We start from the raw sequence: 27,104 nt of genomic DNA, 5'->3' as shown, positions 1-27,104 counted from the left end.
TCCAACTATGCCATCTAGAAGGCTAGGATGACCTTCCTGCTAGATGAGCATGCCCTCAAGATGTATGTTGATAATGTGGTGGCTGAACCTGTAGATGCAGATCCACTGAAAAAGTACAAGGTTGAGATGGCTAAGGCGAAGAGGATGATCCTAGATGGGGTCAAGGATCACGTGGTGTGCCATGTTGCTAGCAAAGGAACCACTAAGGAGATGTGGGATGCCTTAGCCACATTGTATCAAGGAACTTCCGAGCAACGGGAGATGTACTTAGAGCAGAAGCTAAGATCTGCTCAGATGCAAGCTAAGATCTGCTCAGATGCAGAAGGGGGAGTGAGTGGATTTGTTCCTTAGAAAACTGAAGGAGGCCCATGATGAGCTGTCAGTTGCAGGACATACTCCTCAAAACTCGGAGTTAGTGAGATTGGTTCTAAACTCTGTCTCAGATGATTGGCAGATATTTGTCCAGAGTATCCTGGGCAGAGAAGCGTTGCCAAATTGGGACGAGATGTGGACAGCTCTGAAAAACAAGAAGAGTTGAGGAGAGACCTGCTCAAGGTCAAACTTGACGAGAGCAGCAGCAGCAGCGAGTCGAAGCCCAAAATTAGAGGAGGATAACACAGCCCTTGCATCAAAGGGACATTCGGGGCAACAGAGATGTAAGAAGGACGTCCCCAAGGTGGAGTGCTTCAGATGTGACGAGATGGGTCACTATGCATCACAGTGTCCTTTGAAGAAAAAGGGCAAGGATGAGAAGCATGATCCAAAGGTTGCATCCGCAAAGATTGACGAGGAGGAGTTCGCCATGACAGCCGAGATACCTCCAAGAGGAAGGTGGGTTGATATAGAGTTGTAGTCAGGAGGACTGTAGATGGGCAAGATCCTTGAGGAGCCCACCTCTTGGATCGTCACTTGCTACAGGAGCCCATGATCAGGAGTAGCAAGATGGAGTTTCAGTTGGTGCCATGTAGTGTTGATTCGACAGATGTAGTGGCTAGGAGAGCCAGAGACTGAGTAGCGCAGAACAAGAAGGCAACAGTGCAGGGAGGCACAGTGCAGAGCTTCAGCAACGTAGTGGCTTTAGAGGCAGATTGGGACTAGCAGCAGCCAGGATGTCAGCACTGAGGAGTATCCACTGGATACTTATCCAGTTTTTGGTGTTTTCAATTGCTTCTCTCAGCAACTGAGTTGCAGTACGGGTGCAGTGTTAGCAGTGGCAGTGCTAGCAACATAGCAGATGCAGCGTTTGAGAGGGAATTGAAGTAAAGATGTAGCATTAGCAATGGCAATGTCAAAGGCAGCAGTACAGCGGCAACAGCAGTGCAGTAGTTGATGGACAGGATGTCAGGCATTAGCAGTGCAGAGACGATGCTTCAGAGTTAGAGCAGTATGCAGAGAAGCAGTGTATTGCCAGAGCACATTCCTCGCTAACAGGGAGTGTTGATTTACAGTAGCATCGGATGTGCCCTAAGCCTCAAATTTTGCAAGGAGGCTTGGGCACAGGTATTCCAAAGAACGCAAAAAGTGTTTTGGGAAATTCCACCCATAAGTGATTTTGTTAAAATAATTAATATTTTTAATGGGGTTCCTAAGTCTAAACTTAGGAAAATTAAAATATTAATGGGTATTAATCTAATCAGGGGTGAAACTTCTAGAAAAAGCCATGGATCAAGTCAAAACGATCTGAGCCTTTGATTATGTTTTAATCTAGGTTGTTGGTTGCCCAACATGAAGATATAAGAAGGGACTTGAGGGTCATTTGGAAAACACACAGAGAGATTGAGAAAATCGATTTTCTGAGGTGAGAAGTTCTCAGGAGGAAAATCGATTGAGGAGATCTTGCAGCAGAGGGGCAATGAGAATCCGAGAGAAGGAATTTCCAGAGAGTACAAGGCAAAGAGAGGACAGAAAAACATCCAGAGGAAGGCTGACGCTAGCCTACGCAGTGCTAATGCAGACGCAGAGCAGTTAGTGAGGGGAAGTCGAGTTTCTGCTCAGGGAAAGCGAAGTTCAGTTGCCAGAAGCCAGGGTGTGAGTTTAGGAGGCAAGAAAGTCGATTTCTCAGCCAGCAGAGGATCTAGATCAGAGAGGCGGCGTAATACTCAGGAGGGGTGATGTAGAAGTTGCCCAGGGTGATGCAGTTTTGCGCAGAAGCCACGCAAAGGGTGACGCAGAAGTTGCCCAGGGTGATGCAGTTTTGCGCAGAAGCCACGCAAAGGGTGACGCAGAAGTTGCCCAGGGTGATGCAGTTTCGCGTAGAAGCCACGCATAGGGTGGCGCAGAGCATCTAGAGTTAAAGGATCAGTCACTGATTCTCCAGTGACAGAGTGAGATCATTTCACCAGTCTTTTGTCCAATATTTTCTCTGTAAATGATTGCTAGTTGAGCATCCTAGATTTGTACTCAGAATTTTCTTCTACATAATAATAAACCCTCTGAGTTGTTGCACCAGTTTTCCCGCATTGGGTTTCTTTGGGGACTATTTGTCCAAAAATAATTGTGTCCTATGTGTTGCATTGTTCTTTCTTGCTCAGTGTTTTGTTTCCACAAATATATTAATTAAGTGAAGGTTGCAGATGTATTTACTTCAAAATTTACCATAGAAGACAGTAAATAACTTGTATGATTTAATCAAGTAGGAGAAGTAACATCAGTTTGCTGCAGTAGGGATTCCAAAGTAGGAATTTTCACATGATCAATGTATATGGTAGAGACTTTGAGAATCCCTTCTAATAATGATTTCGAATCTCGATATATGACTATGACAGTGCCCTCACTCTTCATGGCAATATGTTTATGATTTATGACAAGTCTAAGTAAGACAGTGATCTTTGTGGACAACAAGACAGTGACCTTGTTGACAGTGAGACAGTGACCTTGTTGACAGTAACCTTGTTGCATTAGTAGTAACCTTGATATGGTAGACATGATAGTGATCTCAATTATGGAAGTGACCTTAATGCATGGTAGTGATCTTGATATGACAGTGTCGTTGATATGGCAGTGATATTTGTTGTGGCAATGCCCTTGATATGACAGTGACAACTTTAATCTAGATGTCAGTGATAAGTTGATAACAGTATGTCTACAGTACTCTTGTGTCTGTGTTATAGAAACCTGTGTATACTTGTCTGTTGCCAGGTTTGGCCTAGGAGGCCTCATGTATTATATGTTGAAATATGTGTCTCATACTTATTGTACATGGTATCTCAACTGAACATTTGATGAAAATCTAATAGAAGAAGAATCTGGTTGGATTTTCCCCCTTGTGGGGTTTTTCCCTGATCTCTGACCTAAATCCTGGTGTCTCTATTGTGTATGCTTTTCTTCTGTTATTCCTTACTATTTCACTGCATTGTTGATGTTATTGTTCTCTCCAAATAATTGCTAATGATGTTATGATGTTATGGAGGCTAAAATGCCCAACAAAAGCTATGCTTTTCCTTTGGTGTCTCTTAAAAAATAAGATTCCTTCTGGAGAGAATTTAAAGAAAAGGAATTTTGTTGGTCCCAGCTGGTGCCCGTTGTGTAGAGCAGTGGATGAATCTACGGACCATCTTTTTGTTTTGTGCCCCCTCATCATTCAGATTTGGAACGGGGTCTACAACAGGCTCTCTTTACAGTGGCACTGGCAAGGGGACTCATTTAAGGATGCATGGAAAAGATGGTGGAACACAGTATCCCCGGCAAAACTCAGGAATCTTCCTCTGCTGATTTGCTGGGGTTTTTGGATATGCAAGAATCGAAAAAAAAAAATCTAGAAAAGGACACTCAGCAGAACTCAATTATTGCTCAGATCCTTGCAATTTACGATTTCATTCCAAAAGAGACAGTCCCATCGAAATCTTGGCCTGTTATTGAGGAAAGGATAGATCACAATCATCCATGGGCTTATTTTGACGGCTCCTTGCAAGACGACGGATATGGGGGAGGTGCCATATTACACTTAAACGACCAGCACTTTTTCCACTTAAAAGTTGGGTTAGGCCAAGGGACCAACAACTATGCATAGTTGATGAGTCTCAAGTTACTTTTATTTCTTGCTATTGAAAAGGAATGCCGGCAGCTTCAGATATTCAGTGACTCTCATATTGTGGTTAACTGGTTCAATGAAGTCTCTCACTGTCACATGCACACACTCAGACCTCTTCTGTCAGAAGTTTGTTTTCTCAATTTTTGGACTGAAGTCCGCAGATCTGGGCAGACTTTTTTTTTGAGACACTCATGTAATTTTCATTCTTTATTAATGAAAGTTATGATTTTTCATTTTCGGACAAAAAGTTGGTCTAATGAAATAGGTTAATAGTACAAGATGTAAAAATATTTGAAAAGAGTGAAAATCTATTCTCTTATGAATTGTAACAGGCTATTTTAGTTAATATGATTTTCCTTAAATAACAAGGATAAATCAACCTATATTCATGAATAATCATTGCTAACTAACAATTAAATTATACATAAAAATTTCCAAAAAAATATAAACCTCGAAAATCTATAGTAACATATAGGTCTATAGTTACGAATTATAACTACATCTACTATTAAATATACCAAAACCTCAAAAGTCTATGGTAATATTGTCATACATAATTTTTACTAATATCTTCATTTTTAGAAAACGTGTTCATGTTTCATATTGTAGTAAGAGTTACAACCTATTTATACATCACTAAAGTCAGGAAAGAGTCCTCAAATCCTTATAATCATTCAAATATCAAACCACAGTTATCGTATCTAGGATGTTTATGATATCAATTAGACGATGATCCCTCAACACAAAGGAAGAAGCAGGTGCCAATGACAGATAATAGGGCTTGAAGGTAGAGAAACTCAAACATTAATTTTAGCTTACAGAAGAGATTCAAGCTTGATTTCATAACTTTTTCTAGAAAGAAAAGTCAGAGGTGTCACATGATTTAAAAAATATAACTTCTACACAGTCTGGACAGCTGTACAATGCATAAATGATGTCCATTGTCAACTTAACTGGGGGATGTAAAAGTCCAAGAAAATATTAGGTTAGCTCCTACCCTTTCATATCTGTCCGTCCGTATGTTGTCTTCAGGCCCACTACACCACATAGTGCAGCTGGTATTCGAACTGAACCTGCTTTTAGTCAATCAAGCCTCATTATTCAATGAAGGCATGCAAAATGTATATAACACATGTAAAAGAAGATATCGAGTATTCTCGGAAAAAGTGAATAGTATTCAAGCATTACCTCCACCATCAGTTCCAACAGACGCTGGACATAATCCAGATGCTACAATTGCAGCAGGACCTGATGATGAACCTCCCGTATAGCATTCAGTAGAATGAGGATTTCTAGCTGTCCTGTTGTTAAAAATTAAATCAAAAGATTTGTATTCTATATCAAGGATAAAAATCTCAATCATTTTTGCACCAAAAGATGAATTATACAAAATGAAACAGATCCTGTGTTAAATAAACGACCAACTATACATGCTTAATTTGAAAATCTATATTTATCACTTTCAACATTGAACTGTCATAGAGAATGGCTGAGACCAGCAAGATTTCCTCGATAAGATCAACCCTGACGTAATTTGCGAGTATCAAGTCAAGTGGCTGTCCATACACATGGGACCGGTAGCCTGAAGTAGGAACATCCCTCTGCAATATAGGCCCAAACAGGGACAGTATACCCCCAGGTACATCCCAACAATAGCTTGCCAGTGCCGAGGTTGGGGGCACATCCCCATAGAGAATGGACAGACATAACCCATAAAAAGTCGATATAAAACGATTTCTTTGGAAAAAACAAAAGCAATTTCAGTTTTCAACTTTAAAATGCAGATGAGAAAGTTTGCACCTAAATACCTTTCCGCTGGAACATCTTCAGAAATCAGACATATTCGGGGCCAGTCATGGGAGTATGTCGCTGGAATTTGTTGCAGGATAGAAAAGATGAGATGATACATTTTTATTAATGTCCACAACTGACCAAATTAATATGTCAGTGGGATAGAGGGCATTTGATCTTCAAGTTTTGTTAGGCATCTCTATTTCTTTACTGGATAGCAAATGAAGTTGTTGCAGTCCTAATAGGGTTACAACTTATACAACTTGCATTCAGCTGATCAGTGGAAGAATTCTAGTAGAGCTCTGGTGACTTTCATGTTTCTATGGACTTGTTGCACTACTAATTTAATATATGCCTTTATTCATTGAACTATGATAGCTCTTTGTAATTGAACCATGATTGGAAAGGAAATAAACCAACAACTGAACTCTTGACTACTCACTTTCACGGTGGTGGATATAATTACATTTTTCATTGAGTTTCTGTTTTTCTGATTATAACTGTGCAGAGATTTATTCAGCTTTTGTTTTCCTTCATGAAATTTCATTGTGTCCTATCAATTTGATGAGTTCATTTTGTGAAGTAGTCATATGAAAATACCATTATAGAGTGAACTCTCACAAGTAAGGATTGAACTGGAATGGATATATGTTCAAGAGCAGGATAGTTAGAAAGATGCAGTAAAAGTGAGCGATGATCTGATATATGTTGAATTGTGTAGCTTGGGTGGTACTCCACAAACCTAGGCCTGGGGTTTGTGAGAAGTTTGGTCACAAAAAGACTTTGTGGGCAAAGAACCCAAGTGAAGCTGTTTTAGACCCAGATGAGGTTTAAAATTCTAAAAACAAAATTAAAAGGAAAGATTAAATCCTAAGTCTAAGAGGATCAAAACCCCTAAGACCTAGAGGGTTCCAAAAAGGCTTACGGAGATCAATTTATGGAGGCCTAAGGCTAGGCTAGAAGGCATCAAATGAGGTGGAGCTTGTTTGATCTAAAGGAGGCCCAGAATTAGTCATAAAGAGGCCGAATTGAAGGCCTAGATGGGCTGCAAGGGAGGTCAAGTAATTCATCAAGGGCATTTCAGTCAAGAGGAGGATGAGATCTGAGGTGGCCGCATCCTAATGGTGCCAATCTAAATTAGAGAAAGGGACAAGTATGGACCTGTTTCTTATCATCTGATTGGGCCTTGTTAGGAAGGAAGGCAGCCGAGTTTTTGGAGACATCTGTGCAGGGTTTGTGGGCAGTATACCTCTGATAATAGGCCGCAGCAGTTCAGATCTCAGGGTGAGGGCCGAGATCCATGCTAGTGGAAGGTTAGAGGGCTGCAAGGCCTAATCATAGTCTGGAAGGAAGGCAGCACATCTGGGTGAATCGGCACAGGTATATAAGCTCTTATTGAGGGCTGCCGCAAGGATAAAGAAGAGAAAACTGGCCGAAATTTAGGGTCATTCTGTAGCCCTAATGGAGGGCAGATTTATCTCAGTCATGCACAGAACGGAGACCTATTTCTAGACAGATCTGAATGTCTAGATGAGGTAGGGTTGATTTGGTTCTCAAGTTGATTGGATGCCAAGAAGATGAGGAGTTGTTCCTAAGATTTAGGACAGTGAATCCTAAAGCCCTAGTTAGAGCTCTCTTCATACATGCACAGTCACATAGAACTGCTCCTAGGTCTGTCCAAGAAGTGCGTATAAGGGACAGAAGTTGAGTGCAGTATGGGCAGTCATGAGATGAGGAGAAGTAGGAAGTTCTAGGTCAATAAATCTGCTCAGATCTCAGTAAAAGAACAGCCCAGGGTTTGGTTCAAATGAAGAAGGCTGAGATCCTACAAAGAGAGGCAGATTGATTCTTCGTTGTGGGCAGAGGTTTGAGAAAGGACAGCAGTAGTGGAATCCCTGGATCTGTGTGATTTGAGGGTCAAATCACAGGTATGAGGGCAGATCTACAAGCCCTAGGTGAGGGCAGTTCTGGTAGCCCTAGATCAGTCAAGGAGATGACTGAAGATGGGCATATCTGAAGCATAAGAAGCAGTGCAGGAAAGAGTCCAGGTTTGGACAGATTTAGAAGGACATCTTAAGGACTGACTGGAGGGCAGTAAGTAGATGTTCTTGGAGCCCTAAGTGCAGGACTTATAAAGGAATATAAGCTTGCTAAGAGTGGCAGATCTATTGAGCTCAGGGACTGCAGCCAAGAGAGCCAGATCGATAGCCCTAGTTCACTGTCAAAGGAGGACATTTGCAGTGAGATGAATGGCAGCCTCTATGCCCTAAGTTTGTCTTCATTGGAGCAGCACAGGAAGGCAATAGTGGGAAAGAGGTCCCAAAGTGTTGTATTCTTGGGGTAAGGAGCAGCAGGTGGGCAGCTTATGAGTTGTTCACAAATGGAGTTGTGAACAACTCAGAAAAGTCCCTATGAGTTGACTCATTGTTGGACTAATGATCAGCTAGAGGGCAGGCCGTTGGTGAGCCATGTTCAGTGACCTAAAGGAGCAGGATTCATTGAGAGAGGCAGATTTGGATGCTGCAGATTGGGAGCAGAAAGACCAGCAGATGTGATCGGGACACGTCGACTGAAAGGGTTGTGTGGCCACCATCAGCAAGTAGGTCAAGGTTGTCTTGCTCAGGGTAGATTGGCAGTCAAAGTGATTGACTTCAAGCCCTAGTTTGTATTCTTTTATAAGTGATTGACTTCAAGCCCTAGTTTGTATTCTTGTATCGGTGATTGTATGAGGGCCATGATCCCTGGTACGGGAGCCCTAGACTATTGTATTATAGCTTGTTAATATAACAAAGAAGGGTTGAAAATTTTAAAAATTGTCATGTGCACTAGTTGATTCACTGATGTGTATTTTTTCCGCTGTGCAAAGTAGGATAGTTGAGGCATTTGAGTGTGCTTGTGTCAGAGATTCTAAGATCAAACCCAGATTCTCATGTGTCGTGGAAAATCAGCAATATAGTTTCTGACTGCATAGCTGAGGCAAATGGGAATACAATTCCTTGTTTCAGCTAAGTTATTGTGTATTCATGGTGTTTCAGAAAATTCTTATCATTATGCCTATATATCCAGGTGTATTTGATATGACAATGCCAACTAGGTTCGCATAGATCCAATATATATTTAGGAGATTAAAAAGTATATCTTTGGCTTCAATCTTTTCCATGTTTCAAAATTATATGTGTCTCTGCATGTAATAACAAACAAGCAGTTTGAACTTTGATTAGCCAGAGATGCAGCGAATATGGGTTGGGCATTGTACAGGTTATGAGGCAGATGCAGAGGCATAGTCAAAATGTTTCCTCCTTTAGTAGAGAAACTTTGAGCAATTCCATCAGTAGGATTTTGCCATTGACATTTTTTTGCAATTGGTCTAGAGCTCCCATTTAGTGATTGGTTATGGAAGGTTTTTCTAAATGACAAAGGGGCATATCAATTCCATGCTTTTTATCAGCCTACCTTGAGGTAAGTTCGTAACATCCTTACGTAAGGGTAATTAATGAATACTTTCCTACTTTTTGACATGTAAATCTATCAATGGGGAGTCACAAGACATTTCATGCTTAATTAAAGGCCCCAATGGATCCTTGACTTAAGCACTGGTGTGGCAGCTTCATACTTGATAGATCATCTTTCTATCTATACTCATGGATCAACAGATGTCTGTGACATATTGCCTCTATTTGTACTTTTTTATCATCTAATATAAATGTTGAGACTTTTTTTTCTAGGGAATAAAAATTATGTATGAATAAATGTGTGTGTACATGTATGTATGTGTATATATAGAGAGATACCAGTTGTACCCTTGTACTGGCACATCCAAATTTTGGCGATACATACCGGGTATTCCATTTCCATACATAAAGTACTTCTACTCTATCATACCCCTGTAACATGGGTGAGTACCAAATACGATGTCTGTACATATGGAATGGAACAGATGAAATATAGGAAGGTGACTCCACTGAAACTACCATAGAACTGGCTTGAGTGCAAAAACCACTGCCTCTATTTTTGTAAGCCATTTTGCAACTTCATAAAACTTAAGGGCATCAATAAAAGTCAAAGGTTTGGAACATGATAAATATAGACAATGAAATATGGAGGAAGAAATTAAATCAATATTTATTGTCAGGTCCATGTCTTTTCCTAATGTCTATGCAATGGGAATGCTGCATAATTAAACAAGCAATAAAAATAGAGTTATGTCTAACAGCCATCAATATAAATTTATCAATTTATTGCATTTTATCACTGATATCGAAATCTCTTTATCTTGACCATTATGGAAGGAAAGTGTTTGAACTTGAGCAAGGAGAATGATGCGCTAGGTTTAGGGTTTGAGTTCTAGGCCTCTTGCATATTGGTATGGCTTCCATTTCAGATGGGAAGCCATCCACCACTCATGCAATGGCAGGAGGCAAAGGAAAACGACCTATGTCTGTTGCAGAAAGCATCCATGTGTTGGGTCTGGCTGAGAGAAATACCAGAAAATGTTTAAAGAATGTGGTTGGAAACCTTGGCCTTCCTATCGCTTCACAAGAAATGGGAGGATATATTCTGTATAGGCAAGACCACAGTTACTTGCAGGTTTATTGGATTATGGCCAATGTCACAAGCATTGAGAGGTTGGATTAAAATGAAGCGGAAGGAAAAAGGATCTATAGAACTAAACTTATGTGCCAAAGCATTTTTAACTTTTTATCACAGTTTTTAACTCTTTTCCACCACAGAAGACAGCGACCATATCTGTGAAGGAGATCCTTATTTCCTTAAATGGTCTGGTTCACATATCAGATTTTGGCAAACTTGTTTTGATCCTCCTCAGTTTGATTGTTTTCTGTATTGTTGGAATATTGGCAAGATGTGTTTGAAGTGTGAAAATTCTATCACTACAACAACTGATTAATTTTACCTACTTATTTGCCAATAAGTTATTTACAAAAACCCTTCGGTAAACATTAAAATAAATTCTGCTGCGGATATCACACCATAATACAAAAACAAACACATGCACAAAAATCAACACATCAACACAGATATTTTGGACAAATGTCCTCTGAAAAACCCAATGCGGAAAAACCGATGCAGTAGAGGAGGATTTTATTATTCAACAATTCTTCAGTACAACTGGGTGCCAAACTGGCTTACCCAACAGAGAACAAATTTTCCAGCACTTCTCTCGATCTCAGTGTTAGGCTTACTGGCCTCTATACAGCTCCCAAACCTACTGCGTCAACTCCTGCCTCTCTGCGTCACCCACGCAGGCCTTCTAGTGACTGCGCAGTCTGTTGCCTCTGCGTCTGCCTCTCCAGTCCTCTGCGCTAGTCTTCTAGTACTGATCCCGACTCTCTATTCCGTACCCGTTGCCTCCTGCTGCTCTCCAGACCACTAGTTCGAATTTCTCAGCTAACCCCGCTACAGAAATCAAACTGACTGGTCTCCCTCAGTATGTTCTCCAACTGACCCTCAAGCCTCTTCTTATACTTTCCCTATTGGTCCTTCAACGGCCAAGATTAAATCTCTAATAAACGGCTAAGATTAGATTTGGCTTGATCCATGACTTCTGGAACCTTCTAACCCAGTTTTATATTAATACCCATTAATATTTTATTTTTCCTAAGTTTAGACTTAGGAACTCCATTAAAAATATTAATTATTTTAATATCTCCCAAACCGGTTAGAATCTGCCCAAACCATTTCTGGGTCTTGGAGATCTCATGTGCTTTAGCCTCTCCACCAATTTTCATGGCTAGAGCACATCCAATGCTACCCCAAATCAACACTCCCTCTTAGCGAGGACTGTGCTCTAGTAATACTCCACACTGAGCATTACTCTGATCATACGGCATCAGTACCTCTGCTGATGCTAAGCCTCCCTGCCCAATATCCTCTGCACTGTTGCATCCTATACTGCTTCCCATGGCTCTATCGCTGCCACTACTACATCTGTATTGCAGCTCCCTCTGCATCTGTGATGCTGCTGTTCCATCTTCCCAACACTGCATCTGCACTGCAACTCCCTCTGCATTCGTGTTGTTATTGGTTCTTCCCAACATTGCATCTGCACTGCAAACTCCTTCCCATCATGTTGCATCGTGCTACTGCACTGCAACATCATACCCATTTCTGCTACTGAAATGGATTCTTTATCATCCCCATCTTCTCCCTGAAATAATCAAACTTGGTTCTTCCAAGGGCCTTGGTAAGGATGTCTGCCACCTGTTCTCCTGTAGGAGTGTAGCTCAACTGTACAGCTCCTCGTTGGACACAGTCTCTGACAAAGTGACACTGGATATCAATATGCTTTGACCGATCGTGAAACACTGGATTCTCAAAGAGCTTGATGCAACTCTGATTATCACACATGATCCTGGTCGCCTCCATCTTTCTTTTGAATAGGTTCACAAGCAGTTTTCTAAGCCATATGGCCTCGCACGAAGTTGTGCTTGTGGCCATATATTCTGCCTCTATTGAGCTCAGAGCCACGGATTTCTATTTTCTACTGCACCAAGAGGTCATTCCTGATCCAATGTTGAAACAGTACCCAAAGGTACCTTTCCGATCCATTGGACTTCCCGCCCAATCTGCATCAGTAAATCCACTCAATCTGATATCCTTACTCCTGGTGTACAAGAGTCCATAATTGATTGTTCCCTGTATATATCTGAGAACATATTTGGTTGTTGCCCAATGCGCCCTCTTTGGTTCCACCATGCACTGACTGAGGGTGTTGACAGCGTAACAAATGTCTGGCCTGGTATTGACCCGATACATCAGGGACCCTATGAGCTATCTGTATAAGATGGGATCAACATCCTTGTCTTCTGATGCATCAATCTTCTTCCAGTTGGTGATCATTGGAGTAGCCATGGGTCTACAGTCCTCTATCCTGAATCTCTTCAGGATTTTTGTAGCATATCTCCCTTACCCAAGGAATATCTCCCCCTTTTGCTGCCAAACTTCCAACCCCAGGAAATAATGCATTCGTCCCAAATCCTTCATATCGAATTCTGTGACTAGATTCTTCTGGCAGTCCCCAATGAACTTGGATGATCCTGTCAGGAAGAGATCATCCACATACAATACTAAGATTAGAGGCTCATTCTCTACAACCAGATAGTAGAAATTTGGATCTGCGTCACTCTTGACAAATCCCATCTTCTACAAGTAGCCATCGATTCGACCATACCATGCTCTAAGTGCTTGTTTCAGCCCATACAAGGCTTTCTTCAATCTGCATACATGAGACTTCTTCTCATGTGTCTCAAAGCCCTTTGGTTGTTCAATGTATACCTCTTCTTTTATCACCCCAGAAATGTTGTTTTGACATCCATCTGATGAATCTCCCACCCCATCTGTGCTGCAAGAGATATCACAGTTCTATACCGGGGTGAAGGACTCTTCGTAGTCAATTCCTTCCTTCTGGGCATACCCCTTAGCCACAAACCTGGCTTTGTATTTCTCAACACTGTTGTTTGCAGCGTATTTAATCTTGTAGATCCATCTCGAACCTACCACTGATTTGTCTTGAGGCCTTGGCACTACCTCCCAGACATCGTTCACCATTATGGAGTTGTACTCCTCTACCATCGCATCCAGCCAAACCTGATGTTGAGCTGCCTCCTGAAAACTGGCAGGCTCCCCATCCTGAGCTACTAATGCCTAATATCTATCTAGCTATTTTCGCTCCCTCTTATTGTTCCTTGGCGCACCGATGAAGTCCTCTGCATCTCGCAGAATCTGACGAAGTTCCCTGCTTGTTCTTCCTCTGCCAGTAGGTGCTTCTGTTAGCTCCTCCTCATCCTGTGATTCTTCCTGATCTGAGGAAGAATTCTTTACTTTTGTTGGTTGAAGAGGTTTGACCAACGGCTCCTCTTTTGACTGCTCCTCGAAAGGCATTTCTCGAGATTTTCTAAAATCCATGTCCTCCATGAACTTCACATCTCGTTGAACTACTACCTTCCTTCTCCTTGGAAGATAGATTCTGTATGCCTTAGCATTCTCTCTATATCCCACTAGATATCCTTTCTCTGCAGTTTGATCCAGCTTCTTCCTCTTTTCCTCGGGTATGCGGCAATATGCTAAGCTCCCAAATATCCTGAAATGACTGACTTCAGGCGTCTTCCCTGTGAAGACTTTCTCTGGAGTAATCTTGCCCAATGCCCGATGAGGAGTTCTATTCTGAACATAGACTGTTGTGTTGCATGCTTCTGCCCACAGGAATTTTGGCATATCCTGATCATACATCATGGCCCTAGCTGCTTCTACAATAGTCCTGTTCTTCCTTTCTGCTACTCCATTATGCTCCAAATTGTAAGGAGTTGTCCACTCTCTTTTGATGCCCTCCTTAGCGCAAAAATCAATAAAGTCCTTATCAACATACTCTCCACCATCATCTAAGCGCAAAATTTTATTTTTCTTCCCAATCAAATTCTCCACTAGAGCCTTGAACTCTTTGAATCGATAGAAAACCTTGTCCTTGGTTTTCAGAAAATAAATCCAACTTTTCCTTGAGTGGCCATCAATGAAGGTGAGGAAGTACTCGGCACCACTAAGAGCTTTAGTGGACATAGGTCCGCAGATATCTGAGTGTATCAATCCTAGTACACTCTTAGCCCTGTTCTTACTTCTAGGAAATGTTGCTTTAGCATACTTTCCCAGAGCACATCCTCTGCATACATCATCTCGTTCTGTACTAAGATTTGGAACTCCTATTACAGTGTTTCTGAGAATTCTCAGAGCCCCATGGTGCAAATGTCCCATTCTTCTGTGCCATAGTTCGTTCAAATCCTTGTCTCCATGATTGCCTATTAGTGTCATTGGTGATTCTAGTTGTAGTCTGTACAACCTGTTACTTTTGATCCCAATCTGCACTTTCTTTTTCCAACTCGAGTGTTTGACATATACTTTCTCCTTGATGAAGAAAACGTCATAGCCTTTGCCTTGAAGTTGCGAAACGGAAAGTAAATTCATCCCCAATCCTAGTACATGCAGCACATTGGTAGCACAGAACTGCTCTCCCGTTTCTGTTTGAAAAACTATGGTACCCCTCCCTACTGGACTACACTTTGCCTTGTTCTCCATGGTGATTTGAAAGTTCATCCTCTCCTCCTAATAATCTGAGAAGCATTCCCGGATTCCCGTCATATGCCAAGAGGCTCCACTGTCTATATACCATACCTCTGATGATGCAGAGCTAGTGACACAAGCCACTTCTTCCATCCTGGAAGCTAACATAGAGAAATCGAAGTTATTGTCTCTTGTGCAATTTTCTGAAAATCTGTGCGAGTCTCTTGACGTAGATGCCTCTGCATCATGGTCTCGACGCATAATTGATTTTCCCTTCCTATCTTTGATTACTCGCTCTGATACCATGTGAAAATTCTATCACTGCAACAAATGATTTATTTTACCTACTTATTTGCCAATAAGTTATTTACGAAAACCCTTCAGTAAACATTAAAATAAATTTTGCTACAGATATCACACCATAATACAGAAACAAACACATGCACAAGAATCAACACATCAACACAAATATTTTGGATAAATGTCCCCAAAAAAACCCAATGCGGGAAAACCGGTGCAGCGGAGGAGGATTTTATTATTTAGCAATTTTTCAGTACAACTGGGTGCCAAACTAGCTTACCCAACAGAGAACAAATTCTCCAACACTTCTCCCGATCTCAGCGTCAGGCTTACTAGCCTTTATATAGTTCCCAGACCTGCTACGTCAACTCCTGCCTCTCTGCGTCAGCACTGGCCTCTCTGCGTGACCCACACAGGCCTTCCAATGACTGCACAGTCTGTTGCCTCTGCGTCTGCCTCTCTAGTACTCTGCGCTGGTCTTCTAGTGCTGATCCCGACTCTCTGTTCCGTACCCACTGCCTCCTGCTACTCTCCAGAACACTAGTTCGAATTTCTCAGCTAACCCCGCTCCAGAAATCGAACTAACTGGTCTCCCTCAGTATGTTCTCCAACTGACCCTCAAGCCTCTTCTTATACTTTTCCTGTTGGTCCTTCAACGACCGAGATTAAATCTCTAATCAACGGTTAACACTAGGTTTGGCTTGATCTATGACTTTTGGAACCTTCTAACCCATTTTTATATTAATACCCATTAATATTTTATGTTTCCTAAGTTTAGACTTAGGAACTCCATTAAAAATATTAATTCTTTTAATATCTCCAAAACCAGTTAGAATCTGCCCAAAACATTTATGGGTCTTGGAGATCTCATGTGCTTTAGCCTCTCCACCAATTTTCATGGCTAGAGCACATCCGATGCTATCACAAGCATTGAGAGGTTGGATTAAAATGAAGCAGAAGGTAAAAGGATCTATAGAGCTAAACTTATGTGCCAAAGCGTTTTTATCACAGTTTCTAACTCATTTCCAACACAGAAGACAGCGAACATATCTATGAAGGAGGTCCTTATTTCTTTAAATGGCCTGGTTCACATATCAGATTTTGGCAAACTTGTTTTGATCCCCCTCAGTTTGATTGTGTTCTCTACTGCTGAAATATTGGCAAGATGTGTTTGAAGGTGTTGAAAAATAAAGCTCAAGCAAGAGCTTCTTGCACAGTTTAGGTGTGAACGTGCAAGTATGTTAATTTTAGATAACAATGGTATGTTCTATGCTTAGAGCAATTTTACTTCAATTTCATTATTAGCCCAATATCAATATCCAGTTTAGCAATCACATCGTCATGATGGTAAAATGCAGACATAAACAATAACAGTAGAAGACAAAGCCAAGACAAGAGGACACAAAATATGGCACCAGCCAAGGACAAACCCCAATGTGGGGAAACCCTTGATCAATTCTTCTTATAATTCTTCAAAATTTCAACAAAGAGAGAGTACAATATACAATATTCATTTGCCCAATCACAGTGAAATCTGATCAGTCAAACAACAGAAACAGAAAGCCCTAACCAGAAAGTCAACGTTGGTCAATAGGGTGGATTTTGACCTCCAAAACAGCTCGGTCAAACTCGGTCTCCAACAACTAGTCAAATCAGCCCAAAAATAGTCTGAAAAAGTCGAGTCAAATTTGGTCAACGAAAGTCAACGCAACAGCAAGCCCTTCCACAGTCAATGTTGGTCAAACAGTGGTCAAACAGCCTCGATTTTTGTGCCCAAAACTGTGGCCTACCCAAACAGAGATACCCCACACAAAACCGTAGTCAAAACTGGTCAACGCTGGTCAAAACAGCCTTCTGCAATTTTCGGTCAATGCAGGGACAAAAAAAGTACAGTGCTTTCTTCGCAAGTGTGGAGAGAGAGAAACCTCAGAAATCCATACCCAATTAAGGTGAGAGAGATGTGTGAGTGAGTGAAGTGCCAAAATGAGGAGGATGCCTCTTGAATTTATATGCAACGTTGAGATGCAAATTAGATGACTGGCCAACCTTGAAAATTTGTCCATAATCAAAATAAATTCACAATTCCATTTGTACATGTTAGAATGGGATGATCTTTAGATCAATCCTACACCTCTCGGAGATAGGAATCCAATAAAAATATCAACTGCCTCATATGTGCTGTCCAAGGTGAAGTTTGACCCTAGTTTCCAAATTTAACGAAGTAGTATTTCGAGACAACTTCTAGTAACCACTTAATAAAAGTGGGAAATAATACCATCTTGTAATTTTGCTTAAATAAATAAAAGTGAAAGTCAAATTTCCTGTGTTCTCCTAGCCTTAGAAATCTAAATGAATGAATTTTTTTGGAGATTCTATAATATTAGTGGGTTAGATTTGATCTAATCTTAGTTGTACACCTCGTTGTTGAGATAAGGTGATTGTTAGGTGTTATGAATAAAAGATAGATATAAATAATAATAACACATCATAAATAATGATTAATTAGTTAATGGAGAGGTATGTCCCTAAGGACATGACCGTTCATAAAGGGACACCAGCCTAGGGTATATAAGCAGGCCCTCGCTCTCATTTGTAACATCATTCTCATTCGTACATTTTAATATATATTATTGTAGCTTCAATAGAGATCTTCATATTCCAAGTCTTCTGGAGTATTTAACTCTGAGTATACGAACTTTGTTCATTACATTGGTATCAAAGTCGTTCGATCCTCTGGTCGCTCAATCGTTGCAGAGAGCGCGTTCTCCGATCCAGCTCTTTGGCCATAAAAATTGTCAACCTTGTTGCCGTCGTGACTGAAGCATTCGCTACACAAGTTGGAGTTTCTCCATTTTTGCCAATAGGCCCTTGGCCATAAAGAAAAAAAAATTATATATATATATATATATTAAAAATATAAATATATTTATTTTTAAAAAATCAAAATACAAAAAGAGGTTTAAAAAAAATTATTAAAAATATATATAGAAAAAAAATATTAAAAAAAAAAGAAAGAGATGTCAAAGATTGAAAAAAATGGGTTATATATATTAAAAAACAATAAAATAAAAAAATTCATATAAAAAATAATAATAATAAAAACAAATATAACAAACTTTTTCGTTAGCCCTATTACTGCACAAACTAGCAGGGGACCTAAAAGGGGTTCCTTGCTAGGTCAAGGGAAATTATGGAGACTTAGCCCATTGTCACCACAGCTAAGGCTCCCTACTCTTTACGAACTTTCACTAGTGGTAGGCGACCCGGTAGTTAGAAAGTCACTTATAAAGTATAGATCAATGAAGGGGCGGAGTGACCCAAATGATTCCCTTTCCAGAAGAGTGTGAAGGATAGAGCTTGCTTGCCCTTTAAGCAAGGAACTTGATCTTCTAGGGAAAGGGGATGAGGATTGGAGGGTTGAGGTAGAAGTATAAGACCTATAAACGATGTCCTCAATCCCTAGATTCCTTTTGAAAACTTGGATTCTCGAGTAATCCTTACTAAATAGGCTTTGGTGAAGAATGGGACCACGCGAGATCAAGTGGACCCAGCCCAGGTTAGGGGATGGATTTTGGCAACCAATGATGTTCTTAACCTATTCTTAACCTGGCCAAGGTGAGGGGAAAGAATCAAATAAGAATTTTCTCCCAAAGATGTCAAATTGATCCTACTAGGTTCTAGCCTTCGGAACACCAAGGCAAAACTTGATCCTAGAGCTAGGGCTTGAGGTATCCAAAGATTCCACCATCATAATTGCTTCAAATTTGGAGGAGAGTAAGGGGACCCACCAGTGCAGTTGTCCCTATGAGATCGAAGTTTTGTTGTGGCCAGATTCCTGGGAAATTGATGCCCTAGGTGACCTAATGGGGCTAGACCTAGGGAAAAAGGGTAAAAGGGTAAAAAGAGGGTTAAAATGATCACCCTTTTGAGGGGCTAGTGCCTAATTCACTTGGGGATATGGAGTCAAGGATAATAATGAAGAAGGATTTAGTTTCTTGTTCAAGGAGGCTCCAAAAGTCAACTTCGTCCAATGTTAGAGGAAAGAGAAGAAAAGTGACTTTCAAGCATTTATACTTCATACAAATGGTGCAAGCTTATCAAGATAACATGATCTCTAGGACATTTCATTCATCTAACAATGGCCCATACAAAGAATAAGCTAACTAGATACAATTCCACATTTCGTACATGCAACAATTAGCCCTAATTATAGTGAAATTCAAATGTATGTAGCAACAAGAAAAATAGCGTTAAATTTGCACTTACAATGTTAGAGATTATATCCAACCAGTGTCACATTTGCAAATAAGAAGCTCCAAGATAGAAATAGCCCAAATCCATACATCAAAATTCATCAATCATCCAAAATAATCCTCCAAGGAAAAAGTGCGAAATTCTCTAAAGATAGAGAGATACCAAGTCAAGTGATGCTACAAATGAATCCAACCAACTCCTATTTATACACTAATTAGGAGTTCGATTTAGCTAATAGGCCTACATTAGCCCCTAAAAATAAAATAATGTGCAAATAACCCAACTTTGGTGACAAGCCCACCAAACTAGCTCACAAATGAAAAGGTAAGCCTCTCAAGAGGACAAATAATAATCTATGCATGTCATAGGGCCCTCTAAGAGGCCTAATGAGGTCCATGAGTACCACAATGAATAATAGCACCCTCAAAAGCAGTGGACAAGGGATTAGCCCCTTGTAATAACATGTGGTGCTCCAAATGACTGTAGGGGTGCACAAGTGTCATCATGGGTCTCCAAACAAATCGAAGATGCTTGTAGGTTGACTTCAAGGGCTAGGATGACAATGTAGGAGATGCTACATCATAGTATAAGTCTTGGATCATCTGCCAAGTGTATGGTGTGGTTCTGGGACCAGCTGGGCATGATGGATCAGGTGCATCCTCCTCGTCCAATAGGTGAACCACAAGCAATATTTGAATGGTTGTGGGGATCCATGAAGTGAAATATGTTGTTGTGGAGACCCATGGCTCTCAACGCTCACCCTATATGTGCCAATGTAGCCCTCTGGAGGATTAGGACCCCGTATAGGGAGACCAAACCCCAAATGGAAACCATCTGCAATCCTGCATAAGATCCAATGCACCCCTAGGCTTCCAGTACAACAAGTCATTAGAAAAATCGAGCAAATGAGCTTACCTAATCATGGACCATAGGTGGGGACTTCATAATGGTCTGCCCTTCCATAATGGGCTTCGGGATGTGCCAATGTCTCCTAAACTCCCAATGGGGTTAACCAAGTACCCTATTAGGTGGTTTCTACTTCTAAAGGGGATAATATAGTTAAGGAACATCCGTCAAAAGGTGATGGCATGTGACAAATAGGTGAATGACGTAGGGAATGAGAGGGGGCAGCCTTGGGTCACATGCTGGGGCATAGAGGTAGCTAATAAGAGGGAAGCCCACACTTGGGTTTATAAGGTGTGGGAGGGAGCAATCATGGTACATGGGGTGCCCCAGCCTTGATTTTTCCACCCTTCTTTATATGCCTTTTGCCTTCTTATGATTTTATTTGATTAACTACTCGGGGCTTAAGGGGTTAGAGCATGATGTATAAGATATAGCAGTGAGTTCCCCCCTTTAAGGTGGAGTGGTTCATCGCCCACCAGGGGTTGGGACAATCATGGGTTCCTATATGATGAAGAAGGCTCATAGAACTTGTTGGAACCAGGGTGATGGCCATGATGATTGTGTAGAGCTCATGTATTGACTTTTGCTCACGTGCTAAATGTTTTTGTCTCGGCCATCTTTTGCATTTTGTGGTACTTTTCCAGTTGAATGTGGCCATATATGCTTTTAACTTTCTTTTTCGCTGCATCAACCTCTGGGCTTCATGCCAAGCCATGACCCAAGGTGTGGGCTAGGGGAAGGGACAAGCTTACCCTATGTGGACCCGATGGAGAATGTGGACCCAAGAGGGAGAAATGATGGATGGGGTAATAACGAATGGAAAAAGGGTAATATAAGTGGATAAGGAAGCGAGACCACACGACCAAAATCCAAGTTTCCCATGAAATACCATCCCTGAAACCAAATGGTCAGTAAAAGAGATCCCACGGGACTAGGATCCAAATTTAATTCCTAAAAGGGGTCTAGGGGATAGAAGCACAGACCTAGCCCATTCTTTCTGTCGAATCCCCCCATTAATCCATACCTAGAAGTGTCCATAATAAGAAAACTACAATACTCAATTTCAAAATGACAAGGCATGCCTTTAGATTTGGGAGGCCCATCTTCAGACATACGATCATGGCAGATGGGCGAGGGACCACATTGCTAGCTCAGGTGGTGGAGAAATGGCACAATGAACTAGCTGATGGCTGCATGGGGCTGCTAGCTGTCGACTGAGGACCATCTTGGAGAAAAAACTTATCCTAGGGATATTACCCACAAAATGGTGGGTAACAAGCCCCAAGGGATAGCTCAATTGGTCGAGTTCTTGTTGCTAAGTACCTCGTTTATCGGGAGGTCACGAGGTCAAATCTCCTCAAAGCCCTTGCAGTTAGGCCTTGCTAGTTTGGTCGATGAGTGGATCCCTTCGAGATGATCTACCTAGATTTTCGTGTGGATGTAGCAGCCACTCAGTGTCCATGAACCACCCTTAAAAAAAAACTTTTTCGCTATATAAAACAAATACGAAAAAATAAAAAACCTAGTTACAACAATCATGCACTACCCGACACAGCATTGTCGACGCCACCAAGGGACTGTCGGCCTCTAATTGTCATCGCTGCCTTTGCGGGTTATTGCCTCCGTACACGTTCAGCCGCCATGATGCAACCTTGTTCAACCATCGTTGCCAACCCCGTTCAATCATTGTTGTCTTTAGCTGTCTATGCTCAGCCTTGCCCGCTACATTTGTTCGCCGCATTTCCTTGTTCACGAGCTATCCATCCACATCGACATTTGTCCTAGTCGACAATGCCACCACCGCCCATCCGCACTACACTGTTCATAGTTGTCATCTGCACATAATTCACAGATCATCTATAATTTATACATCTGCAATCTTGCTCCATACAAATCCATACCCCTCTGCACCGTTTTACAACAATCGAATTGTAAGGATAAATTCTCCCAACGGTTGTCTAAATGGTCACATCTTTTGCTAACATTAATTTCCAAATAACAAGTAAGGGTACAACCACTACAGCCAAGATAAAAGGACACCACAACGGAGATAAACGTAAGATTTGGGAAATTAGAAATTCAAGTAATACATTTTTTGGAGTTATTGTAAATTAGCCAAGGTGGGAAAATTAAAGTTTCAATTATTATCTATATATAGATTAACCACAGTGGATTAAAAAATGAAAGTGTGGAATAAAAAATAAAAAATAAAAAAATAGTATTTGTAACTTTATAAGTCATATTAAAAAAAAAAAAAAACTCCTTTAAAAGAGAAAGGATTATTAACCATTCCATATTGAAGGTGAAGGGGTGAAGGAGTAATAAAATTGTGAAGGTTTACACGAAAAAGAAATAAAAAGAGCAGTGGTACAAAGAAGTGAAGAGGTGAAGTTCCACAAAGATAGTAAAATAAGAAAGGAAATAATATAAGGTGAATATCAAAAAAGAAAGTGAAAAGACACTCATTTTAAGGTGAAGGTATATGTATGTGAGAGACATAAGAAAAAAGGGTTCATTTAGTAAAAGATAATACTTAAAAAAAAATTGTAAAGGTATTAAATATTACCAAGGGAGACATTGTGAAGTTATTTATAAAATCAAAGGAAATAATTATTATATTTCTAAGGTCATAAGGGATATTGTTGAAAGTGTAAAGGAGGAATATTTTAAAACCCTAAAGCTCATCCCAGATAAAAAAATGGAGACCAATAATGAAAGATTTCCTAAAACCTTCAGTAAATGTGTGAGTACACTATTTAACAGTGTTGAAAATATCGGTATTGACAAAATATCGGCGAGGTCCAGAAAACATCTTGTCTGAAATATCGACGAAAATATCGGCAAGCATAAAAAATGCATAATATATTCTTTTTTTTCATATTTCTAAACATATAAAGCAATAACAACATGAACTAAACACATTGGCACATAAATATGAAGAAAGCACTGATATATATGATGTCAAATAGAAATGATACATCAAACTGCAAAGGCGATACCAAATCCTACTGATCCATGATAATTGTCCAATCAAGGACTCAAACAAAATAACATCACATATATAAAACTTTAAAAGTATTTCATCATCATGAGTTATAAACTTATATGTAGAAAAAGTTGCAAAACAAATAAAACTAGCGGCTATCTATCTGAGACCATTGGCCTCTCCCTAGCAGCTTTCTTTTTGTCTTGTTCAGCAATTGCTTCAAGAGCTTTTTGTATAACCTCCGAACTAGAAATCATACAAGGCATTACATCTGCATCATGTGCAGGGGGTCTAGCCAGATGGTATTTCAATCGTGTAACCCCTCCTGAAATCTTGGTCCCACACAATTTGCATGATATATATGCCTGATTTGCCCCACCAACAGCCTCCCCATACTCCCAAAATGGGTCCAACGCTTTTGGCATATTTGACATTTGTAGTGAATTAATCAAACCTAGGGCACAAAAAAAAAAAAAAATTGGCATTAAACCCCCCAACACAAAAAATAATAAGTAATAACCACCTCATTTAAAAAAAATTACTAGATTATTTGCATTTTTCAATGTGAATGAAAAATGGCAATAAGAGGGTGCATAAGAAAGTTGAAAAAAAAATGAAGCTTGTTGTCCAAATATGGAGAAAACCGTTGCATTGGCTCATGGGCATGAAAATCATAGCAAAAGGAAAAAAAAACAAAGAAACAAAATGTTGGTAGGCAAAGAGGCAAACAAGCATAACCCTAAATCTATGAAAAACTCATTAACATAGGGGTTTTTAAGAACATAACTGTTAATGGAAGAAATGAAATTTGTCTCACTGTTCTTCAATCTTTGATCCACAAAAAAATCTTAGTTGGTGGTGATAATCGTTGTTTGATCCTCAAACCCTCCTTGACAACCACCACAAAACTCTTCCCCTTCCTTCTCCAACACTCAGAAACAGAAATGAAGAAAAAAAAAGATTTTCCCTTTTTCTAGCCGCGACATAACACGCCCGGCGATATTTTCTATCGTCTCACAATATTTTGCCGAGATATCGTTGATATCTCAGAAATATCGCGATATTTTCGGGAGCCAAAATATCACGATATTTTCTCGACGATATTTCGGATTGTCGAAAATATCGCGATATTTCGGATATTCGGTGATATATCGCCGATATTATCATCACTGCTATTTAAAATCAAAGAATCACTTGCAAGAAAAGATATTATAATCTCTATTAGTCCTACTGAAGATAGTAATTATGTTAGTCCTAAATGTGCTAACCAATTAGTGATCCCTGAATTGAATATAATTGAAACAAATTTTGTTGATACAAGTGACAAACAATGCAACATAAGCAATCTACAACTAAGTATTGGGGATTATACTTTTATCTCGTAATTCATCGTGAAAACCTTATTTTTTTACGATAGTGACATTATTTTGCGCTCACCCTGGATGGAAACTCTAGGGTCCATCCTAAATACGAAAAAAAAGTTTTTGACATTTTCCCACAAAAAAATTAAAATAATGCTACAAGACGTTACTTTGAAGCCAGATTCAGCAACACCAAAAGACATACAAGAAATCTCAAAAGTAATTCTTCAAGAAAGTAAAAAAAAGATACAAAAAATGCAAAGGGAAGTTGACAAATACGTCGTTGACAAAAATGAAGAAGTTACTCGCCTCAAGGACCACAACAAGAAATTATTGATGAAAATTAACTTAAGTGTGACAAGAAGTCGCTAAAAGACAAGTTAGAACAACTTACTCCAGTCGTAACAATCCAAGTTGAACACTGATCCAATCAATATCACAACTCAAGAAGAGGATAAACCAACTGAAGTGAAGATGTACTCAGAATTTGTTGGTTCAAACGATGGAAATTACAAGTGATGATTCAGTAGCCGAATCAACAACATCAGTACTTGAAGAAAATCAGGGAAATTACCACACACATGTTAAAGGATGGTCAAATAAAAAGAACTCCTTCTCTAAATTTGGATCACAAGAATAGACACCTCAATCAATTTACAAATCTATATCGCTCATGACATAAACAACAAACTTATGTTCCCAAGAATACTGAAGTGTGCACAATTCAGTCCAGTGATAACCATTCACCACAAGTATCCAATAATCAAAAGAATCCACAGAAGATTAACTTAGGATGGTCAGATCCATTCTCAGTGCGACAATTTTATTTATCACTCCAAGGATCATATCGTCTTGTACCAAAGAAGATGACAGTTCCGAGACGAGAAGACATTCGAAACAGAAAAAAGAGATCAAGCCTTTTCATTAGCATGCTTTGAGGACAAAGCTTTTTGAGGAGGAAAGCAATGTTATAAATAAAATATAGATATAAATAATGTAAATATAAATAATAATAACACATCATAAATAATGATTAATTAGTTAATGAGGAGGTATGTCCCTAAGGACATGACCATTCATAAAGGGACACCAACCTAGGGTATATAAGCAGACCCTCGCTCTCATTTGTAACATCATTCTCATTCATACATTTTAATATATATTCGTGTATCTTCAATGGAGATCTTCATATTCCAAGTCTTCTGAAGTATTTAACTCTGAGTATACAAACTTTGTTCGTTACATTAGGATTAAGGAGATCAATTGTAAGATTTTGGGAAATTAGTTGCTAGGATTGAGGAGATTAGTGATCTCTCTCTAAGCATAAATAGTGTTAGAAAATGTAACTAGGTTCGGTCTTCATAATTGCTATTGTACTTATTGTTAATTTTTCATAAATTGTTCTATGTTGCAATATTACTTCAACGATATCCAATAGTGTCCAATTTAACAATTTCCACTTCTTCAATTAACCAATGAAAGTAGAGCAATAGTTGATAAAACACTTATTCAAATGCACAATGAAATACAACCAAGAGACAAGAGACACAATATTTGGTCAATGACCAGGGTAAAACCCCGCTAGGGGGAAACTGTGAAAATTTCTGAATGTACACATCAAAAACCCCTACTACATTTACTGGTTGATCATCTCCTACTAGTCCTTTACATTAACAAGTTATTTGATTACATAAATATCGATGAAAAACACTAATGCAACCTACACATACATACAGATCATGAACTGAAATAAACTGAGACAATCACACAAGGGACACCGTTATTTTTTGACAATCGTCCCTAGAAAAACCCAATTCGGGAAAACCGGTGCAACATATAGAGGGTTTGTATTATTAAGCAGATTCTTGAATACAACTAGGGTGCCAAATATGGCTCAACCAACAAAGAAAAATCTTGGCAGAAGTACCTCTATCCGGAGACGGATATTCCGGCGAATTCAACAACTAGATGATCAAACCCCATAATGACCCGATTGTTCCCAGTGTTGGACAGTGATGGTTGCTCCAAGCTCTGCGTTGGAACTGCGTCACTCCTCTAGGAGCTATGTCATTCCAATAGTGAGCCTCCCTTGCTCAGAAAGTCGACTTTGTTGATCTGCTCCTTCTCTGCCCCACATAATCTCCCCAGCGCTGCCTCTAAGGGCCTGTGTCAGCCCCTATGGCCTGTGCGTCACCCTCTCTGGGACTGCGTTGTCTCTCTCGGCATTTTTCTACCTCTCTGCTATGTATTCTTCGGCATCAAACAGAAATTCCCTTGCTGAACTGCCCCTCACTGCGACTCAAATCACTAGCTCGATTTTCTCAGCAAACCTCGCCCCAGAAAAATCAAACTCTTTGATCTCCTCAGTGTGTATCCAACTAACCCTCAAGCCTCCTCTTATACTTTT

General features: G+C 40.0%; 1 protein-coding gene across 6 annotated transcripts in view; it reads right to left on the bottom strand.

The window, feature by feature from the left end:
• FAAH (fatty acid amide hydrolase) overlaps positions 1 to 27,104 on the bottom strand; it is a 311,150-nt gene that overhangs the window by 274,458 nt on the left and 9,588 nt on the right. For all 6 annotated transcript variants that reach the window (XM_089420823.1, XM_089420819.1, XM_089420828.1 and 3 more), the window contains 2 exons: positions 5,219 to 5,331; positions 5,028 to 5,103 (listed from right to left, as the gene is read on the bottom strand). In XM_089420823.1, coding sequence (XP_089276949.1) covers positions 5,028 to 5,103; positions 5,219 to 5,331 — 189 coding nt within the window. The remainder of the gene's footprint in view (positions 1 to 5,027; positions 5,104 to 5,218; positions 5,332 to 27,104) is intronic.

This window comes from Pinus tabuliformis, chromosome 6 (genome assembly GCF_031772625.1).
Source record: "Pinus tabuliformis cultivar Carrire ecotype Pingquan chromosome 6, CPIR1, whole genome shotgun sequence".
In the NCBI taxonomy this organism is placed as follows: Eukaryota; Viridiplantae; Streptophyta; class Pinopsida; order Pinales; family Pinaceae; genus Pinus; species Pinus tabuliformis.
This window is presented reverse-complemented; position numbering and strand designations above follow the sequence as displayed.